Genomic DNA, 12,008 nt, shown 5'->3' on the forward strand with positions numbered 1-12,008 from the left:
TCGCACTTTCGCGAGTATGGTGGGTCTTACCCTCTGCTCCGGAAGACTTAATAGGCCTGCGAGTCACGAATAAGAACGGGAGAGTGTTGATTGACAGGTGCAGCTCTAAATCAGAGGTTAAGGCCCTCCTATCTGTTGGCTGATGGAATGATTATATATATATAAACCAATGGGGAGTTTTTAGGGAACTAGGTAACGTCAAATGACAAACCAGCGTCCAAAGATTTGATCCCAACATCATTGGCCAGTGTTGTTGATTGGAGGGTATTACTACCAATAAATCTGGCGGATTTGCCAGCTACCCGGGAACTCCCCTCGTAGGCGGAGCCAACGTGCCTTTTTTTCGAAACACCACTTATTAGCCTTGACGAGTCGCTGCCAGCGCTTATTGGCTCAAGCATACCAGCGACAGGTTTTAACGTCCAATGAATTGGCCAGGAGGTGCCCAGGGGTAAGGCTCACACAATCCTGAATCTGTGCCTCGCTTTCATTGGCTGGTTTGCCTGAGTGGCAGTGTGGCCTGCCAATCAGGGGTGTCGCGAGAGTTTTGGGGCCGGAGCGGGAGGTCGCTCCGGTCGGGTGTCGTCTGAGAACCGGATGAAGTGGCGACCGTGAGGCCGAGGGAGCGGGCGTCGCGCTGAGCCCCGGGCGGGGAGCAACGGCCGCGGACGCCGCGGGACCGTGTCGTTGAGGGACGGGAGCGGGCAGGGAGCGCTGGGCGCTCTGGCCGGGGCCACCGGCGCCATGGGCAACCGCGGGATGGAAGAGTTGATCCCACTGGTCAACAAGCTACAGGACGCCTTCAGCTCCATCGGTCAGAGCTGCCACCTGGACCTGCCACAGATCGCTGTGGTGGGCGGCCAGAGTGCGGGCAAGAGCTCGGTGCTTGAGAACTTCGTGGGCCGGTAAGCGAGCGCGGTGGCGACGACCGGCGGGCGGCGGCCTAGGGCGGGGAGGGCGGACCGGGAATGGCGCGCCCTGCGCCTCCAACGTAACTGCGGCGCTTGCGTGCCGGTGACGGGGACAGGGGCCGGGAGGCGGGCCCTGTGGGTCACTGTGAACGTAGGGTTCCTTGAAGGGGCTGGGGAGCCGGCCCAGGCCCAAGGTGCGCCTCACGGGCTGGGAGGCGTGGGCCGGGATATGGGGTGGACTGCTGCCGACTCTCTGGTCACCAACTTTGTGGGTGACTTCTACCATCAGGTTGCCTGTGGGTCAGGGGTAGATCTCTTCTCTCTGTCAGAAACGTGTCACCTAGCTGTCTGTTGGGCTGACCCCTGCCGTCTGGCGGGCTCTTCATTTATCTGGAGCAGTCTTTGCCGCCTGGTTGGCGGACTCTTTGTCCTGGATAGGCCTCCCTGCCACCACCATTTGGCTGTCCATCTGTCAATTCTGCAGGGCAGTTCCCTGCTGTCTAGCTAGCTGTCCAGGGTGACCTGTGTGGTCTGGCTGCCCATCCGTGCCTTTCACAGACTAACAGTTAGCCATCCCTCTGTTGTGTTACCCCAGCTGAACTCTGCTGTCTGACTGGCTGGACCCTAGGGGACCCTGTTGTGTGTCTCTCCTGGGCTTACTCCTCAGCTTGGTCCCTGACAAACACGGGCTCTTCTCTCCCAAGTTCATCTTTTTGTTTATCTGTCCTGGTGTCTGTCCTTCTCCTAGTCTGCCCATCAGTGCCCTAACAACCCCTGACTAACCCAACCGCTGTCAGGGTCTGGTGGGAACATGGAGAAGAGGAGGGAGCTGAAGGATGAGACTTGAACTACTGTCTTCTCATTTGGAAGTAGGACCCCAGTGGGGACTTTCTACAGGATTCTTTCCTGGCCCACAGGTCAGGATATTCCAGGGCCCCAGAACACAGGGACAAGCCCCCTAAGCGAAAGCCTGCCAGTGGGGGGCCCTCTTGGAGCCTGGGAAGGGAGTTCTTGTCTGATCAGGCCTTCATGGTAAGAGCTGGGATAAAGTCTTCCCTGGGCTACCCTGAGAAGCCCCAGTTTGCCCATCTGTCCAGGAGGCAAATACTACTCTCTGGGCTGTTTCAGGGATCCAGGAAGGTAATGAATGAGAACTGGTACTGTAGCCTTTGAAGGCAGTTGATGCTCCCCTCACTTCCTTCTTCTGCTGCCTCTTGCCTTTCTGCCTCCCAGATGGGCAGCCGCATTTCCATTCCAGGAAGGACTCCATTTGTGACTGTGTGGCTGCCATATGATAACATCATAGTTGTTGTTATTATTAGTGTTGTTGTTATCAGTGTTAAGAAGTAATGTTTGTCCAGCAGGTGCCAGGTTGAGTTCTTTATATCTGTTTTTTCTTTTTTTTAAATCCTCACTTGAGCTTCACTTGAGGATTTGTTTATTGATCTTAGAGATAGAGGAAGGGGTGACACACACACACACACATCAATGTGAGAGAAACCTCCTCCTGTATGCACTGCAGTGGGGGTTGAACTGGGGACAATGCTCCAACCAACTGAGTCACCTGGCCAGGGCAGGCTGAGTTCTTTCTTCATTCAGGATCTTGACTCCCATGATAAGCAAGTGGGGTTGAGATTCTGTTATTCACACTTTAGAGATGAGCATGGAGGCTGAGAAAGGACTTGCTGTTTTCCCAAGGCCACCAAGCTGGTGCTCAGTGGAGCCCAGCTGGGTGCCTGGCCCTGCCCATGCCTTCCTAGAGGCCTGGGGTTTTGCTCCCAGCACTTTCTCTTTTGTCTCTGGTCCTTTGCCCTCTGACCACTGTGATGTTGTTTTGGGGTCAGCTAGGCTTGGGCTGTGGGCCCCTCTGCCTGACCATCTTTGTACCTGCCCAGACTTCCAGTGGGTATCTGCAAAGCTCTGTCCATTTCAGTTGCATTTGACTTTGTACAGTTTTTTGACCCCTCCAGGCCTCAGTTTCCCCTCCCAAAAATGAAGTGATTGTCTCTCAGGACTATGGCAAGGGTACAGTGACTTAGTGGGTTGAAAATGCTTACTTAGCACAGTGCTTGCACACAGTAGGTCAATATGGCTATTATTCATTGGTCTGGCTCTTCTCATATCAACAACAGAAACTAATCAGAATTAAAGTGCTCTCAAGTTTCCCACTGAACTTCATTTAAGTCTTATTAGGGTGGCACTGCTATGATCCCATTTTACAGAGCAGGAAATGCTCAGGGAGCTGAGCACTCTTGCTTGAGGTTGTTCAGTGAGGAATGAGTGGCTCTGGGTGGGTAGAGGCCCGAGTTTCTCTCCCCTTGCCACCTTTTTTTCTGTCCCTCTGCTCCTTCCTTGCCTTTCTCTGCTGCCTACTCTGGCATACGGTATTGCCAACTACTGTAGCAACCTCCTCCCAGAAGCCTGCAATGCAACATACCATATTAAGAGCATTAATTCAAGACCTGAGAACCAATTTTGTAAAAAGGCCTCTCTTTGGTTATGGGGTGCTCTAACAGATCTAATTTCTTTTTATTTCTAGAATTTGGGGAAGGCCCCTTAGCTACAAAGCCCTGTTCCAAGGGGATGGCAGATGGGAATTTCACTCCCTACTTCTTTTTCTGAATTTGGTCAAGCCATTTTTTCTCTTGTACTGTGGACTTGTGCAGTAGACATCCCTGTTGGTTTGAAGGAACAAGTAAGAGAGTGTCAAGGGCATGTGCCTGGGGGTCAGCACAAGCTGCTTCATTACTTCTTATTTTTTATTTTTTTACACGCTGCTCCGTTTTATTGCTCCCTCCTTGTGGATTTTCTAAGAATGTGGTAGGAGTGGGAATGACCCAGTTAACTTAGCCCTGTACCAGAGTTGCACATTGGTGGCCCTGGGGCCCAACGCTTGCTTGCTGGAACTTTTGTTTCAGCTGCATGGTGTTTGTTACTTTTTATTTTTTTTAAGATTTTGTTTATTTTTAGAGAGAGGGGAAGGAAGGGAGAAAGAGAGGGGAGAAACATCGATGTGAGAGAGAAACATTGATTGGTTGCCTCTACACTCCTAACCGGGGATATGGCTGGCAACCCAGGCATGTGCCCTGACTGGGAATGGAACTGGTGACCTTTTCATTCACGCTTCAGTGCTCAATCCACTGAGCCACACCAGCCAGGGCCACCTGCATGGTGTTTAAAGTATTTTGTTTTCAATTAGCTGTCAACATTTAAAAATTAGATTCTGAATAAAATCCAGATTTTTGAAGTTCTGGCAAATGTCCAAAGATCTGTAGCGATAAAAGCTCCACCATGTTTGGCTGTCCTGTGTACCCATGGGTGCTGCTGGTGTAATTGTTTTCTGGCCTCCTTGTTCCTGTGTCTTGCTTGCTGCCAACTGCCTGGATTTCAGAATCAGCAGTCACTGGCTACCTGGTCAAACCAGGACTGGCCATTCGAGCTGCGACAGTCCCCACCACTACCTAGTACTTGCCCAGGCCTATTTCACATTTGCCTCCTGGACCTGACTCAGCACCAATAGATAGACCTGTGGCCCTAAGAAGAGGGAGGGACTTGGGAAATTTTTCCTTGGGGAAAAAAGCAGGAGGAGGCCCATGGTGAGGTCTCCAGCTCCTGAGGAGGCCAGGGCTTGATCCTATGAACCTTTCCGCTCTGAGCTTCTGTTTACCCAGCCAGTGGGGCTGTTACAGTAATTACTCAAAGGCCCCAGTCAGGCATCCAGATTGGGTATGTTTCACTTCTTAGGGCAGGTAAAGTCATCTGGTGCACCTCATTGAGAGTGAAGTGAAGGTTAAATGAGATCATTTAGAGCACTTGGGAACCTCTAGCACAGAAAAAGTGCTTAAAATGCTTTGCATTTTTCATTCCTTCATTGAAACATGTTTCTAGACCACGAGCAAGATACCAAAACCCTTGCGCTGGGGAAGCTGACTTTCCAGCAGGGGGCAGATAAAGCAGAAACTTGGTAGAAGGTGATAACTTACACAAGAAAGAGCAGGATTAAGGAGGGTGTGTGGGATGGAGAGAGGTTTATGGTTTAAATGGGGGTGCGTGTGTCAGGGAAAGGGTCATTTGATCAAAGACTTGAGGTGAAGGAGGAGCAGGGAAAGGGTCATTTGATCAAAGACTTGAGGTGAAGGAGGAGCCTCCAGTGGAGATGGAGAGTTACTGGAAGAGCATCCAGGCTGTGGGAACAGCCAGTGCAAAGGCACTGAGGTCGGAGAGTGCTTGGGGGCTCCTAGTATAAGGGGAGGAGAGGAAGATAAAGGAGGTATTGTCAGTCTGGGTGGGTGAGGGTCACATGGAGTCCTGGGGGCTAAGGAGGACTCTGAGTAGAGGGAAAACTGCTGATGGTGCCCTCACTGTCTCCCTGGACCTGGTCCTGGGTGAGCTGAGGTTTTTGCCTTTGATTTTCAGCTTTACTTTGTTTTCTCAATGAGCAGATCCCTCAAATGCATGTGGGGGTCTGGTGCCATTTTTGTTTTAACAAGAAACAGCTGCCCATGGGACTCTATTGTCTCCAGCTGCTTTTCCATTTGATCTTTGGTGATGTGTTCCTCCAGGGAGACATGGCTTCTGCCTGGCAAAAAGAGGGTGCCAAACAAATGTAGGTTGACTGTTAGTTCATGTCTCTGCCAGACATGGGCATGTGGTCTGCCCTTTGGACTGGTTTGTTCCCTAATGGATCTTAAGTGTTTGAAGCCACTTGGCAGTGATGGCTGCTATTCCCGTTGTTTTTTCTTTTGGACAAAACCAAGTTGTCTTTGCCTGTGTGGTCTGTAGTACCCGGGGCAGTCATAATGGGGAGAGTCTAGAGGTGCCTGTGGGAATGTGGCTGTCCCTGTGCTGCTGCACATCAATTGAATAACCTTACTTCTCTGGGCCTCAGTTTCCCTCTTTGGAAAATGGGGATCACAGTGGTCCCTCCTTCCTGGGAGTGAGCTGAGGATCAGTTGAGCTAATCCTTGTGAAACATGCCTTTTACATAATCCTGGGTCAGGACTCTGATGGTCAGTTGTTAATTTCTTTTCCCGTAAAGAAAAGTAATTCATAATTACATTATTAATATAAGTAACACCACATTTTAGCCCAAACACGTAGTTGAGCTCCTGTCAGTGCAAGCCAGAACCAGATGGGGAACCACATGTGTACGGCCCCCCAGGTTCTGAAAAACTAGCCAGGGTCCTGTTCTTAGTTTGTTTCTAAGTGGATACAGTCAGTGGCTGCAAACAAGTATTTGGCCCTGAAAATTATTTCTGCTCATTTTATTTATGGTGGTGGGAAACTGGAAGCAAAAATGCCTAACAGTAGGGAATTGGCTAGACAAACAATGTGTCCAGACAACAGACTGAAGTAGCTACTCAGAGTGATCTAGAAGAGGATTTAATGACCCAGAAAGCTGTGTAAGACCTGTTAGGTCCCAAACTACATGGATGGTGTGATCCTATCTTGTTCAAAAAAGTTTCATTTCCATAGTAAAAAGCCTGGTGAGATGTGTGCCCCCCCCCCCCCCACCTCATATGTAGGTTGTCTTCCTATGTGATTCTTAGTTTGGTTTTGCTCATTTTGTGATTATGTTTATAACCAGGATGGGATTGTTTATATCCAAGAAGACAAATTTCTCCAAAGTTCAGAGTTCTTTGTCTGGGGATAATGTCCCTCTGTAGGTACTCAGATTGAAATCTGCTAATAAGCCAGCTCAGTTCTGGGTGAGAGCAAGGGACTGGCTTGTGGAAAGTTCTAGAGTTAGTTTTCGAAGATAGAGCAGGAAGAAGGGCTGGTCTTGAAATGGAATCTTGTGCCTCTCTGGGTATTTGCAGTTGGCTCAGAGCCACATCTGCCAAGCTTTTGTCCGATTAGAGTGAAAATGCCAAAATTATAGGCCCCTCTACTGCAGAAAAAAATGGGAACATCAGCTAACCCTTAATTTACTGGGGTTGCCAACCGCATGCCGTAATTAAGTCCTTATTGTGTTAAAGCTTTGGAAGAATGCAAGCCAATAATGAGATATTTATAGGGTATTAGCTACAACCTGAATAAAAGAAAACAGTTGTTCTACCCATGAAGCAGGATGGCACTGGAGAGGAAAGTTTACTCCTGTTTCTGGGTGCATTTGGGTTCCTGTTAGTATTGGCGATGAGGCCCCTACTGGGTGCTGGGGGGTTCTCCCCTTGGAGTCACCCTCAACTTGAACAGGATGCTGGGTGGCTCTTTTGGTTGCACCTGCTGCTGCATGTTTATGATACAGTAAAAGCTGATATTTGTGGAGAATTACCCTGTGTAGTTCAGAGAAGGAAAACTCTGACTCCAAAAAAACCTCCGCTGCCTTGCGGCATACCTCTTCAGAGGAAAGGCTAAGGGAGTAAACCCCGACAGAAAATCCGGAGCCGGAGTCCCTAAGGCGGTTTGATGTTGTAGTCAACACCGGCAACTCCTGCGGCGCACCTGAACCCAAGCTGTATCGACTCCGTCTTTCCCTTGGACCCTTCAGCTGCGAAGAGAGGGGGGGTCTGCTGCATGGGCAACACAGACCCTCCATATTACCCTGCCCAGGCTCTGTAGCTTCAGCGTCATCGCAAGATGTCGATTCAACACGGGAGGAGACAGATACCGTGTCACTCCCGAGTCGGACTGCACAGCCATTCTCGGCGGTGCAGATAGACTCTTAAGAAGCTACACCATCGTCTCTCGAGACGGACGGCTGCCGACGACGACGACGACCCTGTGTAGTATCTAAAAGTTGAACACAAGGTCCTAGCAGTCACGGGGAGCAGGTACTGCTCATAATATCCCTGCTTCAGAGGTGGGGAAACTGAGGCCAGATGGGGGGTGCTGACTTGAAGTCACAGAGGGAGGAGTGCAGGAACCAAGGCCTAAGCTGGGCCTTACTCATCCAGATGCAGACTCCCAGGGACAGTGGGGATAGGAAGGTGTGGCCACGGCTTTTGGGAGTGAGGTAAACATGGGACGCCATGTCACTTGTGTCCAAGGATGGGGTAGAGGTCACAGATGGAGCGACTACCAGCTTTTAGAATCATTTGATTAGCTGTGTGTCCACTGGCATACCTTAAATAGAACCTATTTTGTGCTGCATGCTGGGGATCCAGCAGGGACTTAGAGGGGCAGAGATCAGGTGAATGGTTACAAGAAGAAAACATTCTGAAGATCAAGAAGTACAGTGAAAATGGGGGGTGGTAGGTGAGAGAGTGACTGGGCAGGGGGCTGCTTCAGAAGAGGGAGTCTGGGTGGGTGTCCTGCAGTGGAACCAGGCCCTTGAAAACCCCAGAGAAGAGTGTACCAGGCAGAAGGAATGGCAGAAACAGAGGGCCCTGCACAGCTGGCCTGCCAGCTGCCTGCTGCACGTGTGGAAATGGGCCTGAGATGGAGTCAAGAATCAGCAGGCACGTGAGGGTCAGCGGAGGCCTATTTTTCGTAAATTTTAGTTACACAAGTAGAACACTGCTGACAGTGTTGTAAAAAGGGAAATCATGACATATGAGGAAGAACACACGGCCCACCCTGTCCCTTCCTCCCAGCTCTGCATGGGAACACCATTGCCAGTTTGGGGTATACCCTGCCAGACGCTTCTTGTGTATTTACGTATATATGTACATGTTGGTACCTATAGGAAACATATAGCACTTTTAGGGGTTGGTTCTTTTTCAGTGTATCTTTCCAGAACTGGGACCAACCCATTTATGTAGTTTGGCAACTTGTTTTCCAACCACTGAACACATCCTAGGTCTTTACGTGTCAGAATGTTTGTAACTGCTGCTTAGAGCTTTATGACTGTCCCAGAGGGTTAAGTAATGGAGGCAGGGGGCCAGCAAAGTGGCTGTGGCTGTCCAGATGAGTGATGACAGCACCCTCGCTGTGCCATGATCCACGCTTGAGGCCGGTGCTTGATCCCCATTTGCTGATCAGGAAACTGAGTCACTGAGGCCTGCCCAAGTGATGCTGGGGTTTCAGATGGTCAGACTTGAACCCAGAGCCTCGGTTGCCTAGGGAGGCCTACCCCACAGGTCTGCTGGCCTACATGTGGAGTGGCACTCTCACCCCTGGCTTCGTTGGATCGGCTATCTTCCTTTTTCCCTTGGTCTTGTTTCACTCCCCCTGTACTGTGTCTTTGTGCCTCAGCATGGCCTCAGAAGTTTCTGGAACAAGGCAGGGTGTCAAGAAGTAATCCAAACATTTTTGGAGTCCTTGTCGTGCCCAGCGCTATGCTTCACTTGCCTGATTATCCTCCTTCAGTGGTGACCAGGGCTGTGGGTCTGGTCTTCCTCCTGCACATGTCTTTGAAGCACTTGCCATGTGTGAGGCATTGAGTATTGTCTGTACGTTGTCTGGCTCAGCCCCATTTCACAGATGAAGCAGTTGAGGGGCAGAAATGGGGCAGGCAGATGGGGGCCTCTGAGCCCTCATACTTAATCACTTGTCCACTCAACCAGTATTTTTCTTTTTTTTTATTTTTTAAAGTATATTTTATTGATCATGTTGTTACAGTAGTTTCAATTTTTTTCCCCTTTGTTCCCCTTTGCCTAGTACCCCGCTTCCCTCCAGCAACCCCACCTCCACTTAGTTCATGTCGATTGGTCGTGCATATACGTTCTTTGGCTTCACCCTTTCCTATGTTATTCTTACTTCCTCCTCTCTATTTTGTACCAACCACTTATGCTTCTTAATCCCTGTACCATTGCCCCATTTCTCCCCCTTCCCCTTCCCAGCTGATAGCCTCCAAATGATCCCTATACCCATGATTCTGTTCCTATTCTGGTTTGTTTAGTTGGATTTTGTTTTTATTTTTTAGATTCAGTTGTTGATAGTTGTGAGTTTGTTGTCATTTTAATGTTCATAGTTTTGATCTTCTTTTTCTTAAGTAAGTCCCTTTGACATTTCATCTAATAATAGCTTGGTGATGATGAGCTCCTTTAGCTTTACCTTGTCTGGGAAGCACTTCATCTGCCCTTCCATTCCAAATGATAGCTTTGGTGGATAGAGTAATCTTGGTTGTAGGTCCTTGCTTTCCATCCCATTGAATACTGCTTGCCAGTCCCTTCTTGCCATCAAAGTTTCTTTTGAGAAATCAGCTAATAGTCTTATAGGCACCCCTTTGTAGGTAGCTCTCTGCTTTTCTCTTGCTGCTTTTACGATTCTCTCTTTATCTCGAACCTTTGGTATTTTAATTATGATGTGTCTTGGTGTGGTCCTTTTTGGGTCTAGCTTGTCTGGGACTGTCTATGCTTCCTGGACTTTTATGTCTCTTTCCTTTGCCAAATATGGGGAGTTTTCCTTCATTATTTTCTTTTCTTTTTTTTTTTTTTTTATTTTTTCCAGATTTAATGTGTTTTATTGATTAAAATATTACATTTGTGCCACTTTCCCTTCCCTCTGCTCCCCTCCACCCGGTGGCCCCCTCCTTCCAGTTGTCCCCCCCTTTTAGATTATGTCCATTAGTTGTGCATACAGTTCCTCCCAACCTCTCTCCGTCTATTCCATTCCCTCCTACCATGATCCCCAATTCCTATATCATCTCCCTCCCTCTCCCCACTCCCCCTCCCTGTTGACCTCCCCCCACTATGCTTCCCTTACCCACAGTTCCTTTTCCACTCTCGTTGCCTGTTTCGTTTGCCTTTGTTTCATCTCCCTAGCTTCTGTTTTTTAAACCAGTCCCTTTAACTTCTCATATAACAGTGGTTTGGATCTAATGAACTCTTTCAGTTTTATTTTGTCCTGGAAACACTTTCTCTGTCCTTCTATTCTGAATGACAATTTCGCTGGATAGAGTATTCGTGGTTGTAGGTTTTGGATTTTCATTACTTTGAATATTTCTTGCCAGTCCCTTCTTGCTTGTAGGGTTTCCCTTGAGAAGTCAGCTGATAGTCTAATTGGGACCCCTTTGTACATAATTCTTTTCTTCTCTCTTGCTGCTTTTAAGATTCTCTCTTTATCTTTAATTTTTGACATTTTGATTATAATGTGTCTTGGGGTGGTTCTCCCTGGGTCCAGTTTTTTTGGAACTCTCTGTGCTTCCTGGATCTGTAAGTCTATTTCCTTCCCCAAGTCTGGGAAGTTCTCCTTTATTATATTTTCACTCAATTTTTCAAGTTCTAGTTCATCTTCCTCATTCTCTGGCAAACCAATGATTCTTATGTTGGGCCTTTTATAGCTGTCCCAGAGGTTTCTGATCCTCTCATTGTTGCTTCCTATTTCCTCTCGCTGCATTGGTTGACTGCTTGTTCCTTCTCCATATTCCAGTTTGTTGAAATGAACTCTGGATTCCTCACCATCTGTCTCGTACGTGGTTTTGTTCCTTTCGTTATGAAAGTTTTTCGCTTCTTTCATATGTTTTTCCAGATCTTTTGTGAATTCTGTAAGCCACCTGATAACAATGGCCCAGAACTGAGCCTCTGACAGGTTTCTTATCTGTTCATCTGTCAGGTTCTCTATCTGCTGCCTGGTGAGCTGCACCACCGGGATCTCTATATTTGTCTGCCACATTTTGACAGATGCGTTTTGTTTTCCTGGGCTGGCTGTCGGGGGCGGTGCCTGTGTAAGCGTCACAAATCAGCGACCTGCCGGCGCCTGCCTGTCCGCGACCTATTTCGCAGCCCTGTGGTGCTTTCTGTGGGGGCGGGGGTCCAAGATGGATTCACACAGTTATTCAGCTAGGAGACCGGGATCCGTCCTCCCGCCCCCCTGGGCCTCACTGTTCAAGGCGATGCTGCGGCTGCTCCCCAGCGCCGGAGTCGCGCACGCCAGGGGCTTGATTGGAGTCGCGCCAGGGGCTTGATTGCCTCCGGGCTTTTTCGCCGCCCCGCCCCGCCGCTCCGCAAACAACTTTGCCTTCTTTAACTCTTACCTGCCCAAATGGCACCGCTGGTTTATAACTTCATATGTTGGGCTTCCGTGTAGCTTTATTTTCTGGAATTTCTAGTTATCCTTTGTTTTGAAGTAGTTGTATTCCTCTCTGGTTGTAGAGGGAGACCTAGCGTGTCCGTCTAAGCCTCCATCTTGGCCGGAAGTCATTTTCTCACATAAGTTTTCAATTTCTTGCTCTTCCTCTTCTTCTGGCACCGCTATGGTTTGGATGTTGGTATG

The 12,008-nt window shown here is 48.9% G+C and overlaps 1 protein-coding gene across 14 annotated transcripts in view; it reads left to right on the forward strand.

Moving 5' to 3' along the window:
- Nucleotides 1–560: 560 nt before the first annotated feature.
- Nucleotides 561–12,008, forward strand: part of DNM2 (dynamin 2) — a 91,891-nt gene continuing 80,443 nt past the window's right edge. For 11 of the 14 annotated variants that reach the window (XM_090289585.1, XM_090289592.1, XM_090289579.1 and 8 more), the window contains exon 1: nt 561–905. In XM_090289585.1, the coding sequence (XP_090145711.1) occupies nt 745–905 (161 nt within the window). In that variant the 5' untranslated portion in view covers nt 561–744. The remainder of the gene's footprint in view (nt 906–12,008) is intronic. The other 3 variants (XM_090289590.1, XM_090289583.1, XM_090289588.1) reach the window with 1 other exon arrangement.

This window comes from Furipterus horrens, unplaced genomic scaffold (assembly GCF_987537825.1).
Source record: "Furipterus horrens unplaced genomic scaffold, mFurHor1.1.pri manual_scaffold_10, whole genome shotgun sequence".
Lineage (NCBI taxonomy): Eukaryota > Metazoa > Chordata > Mammalia > Chiroptera > Furipteridae > Furipterus > Furipterus horrens.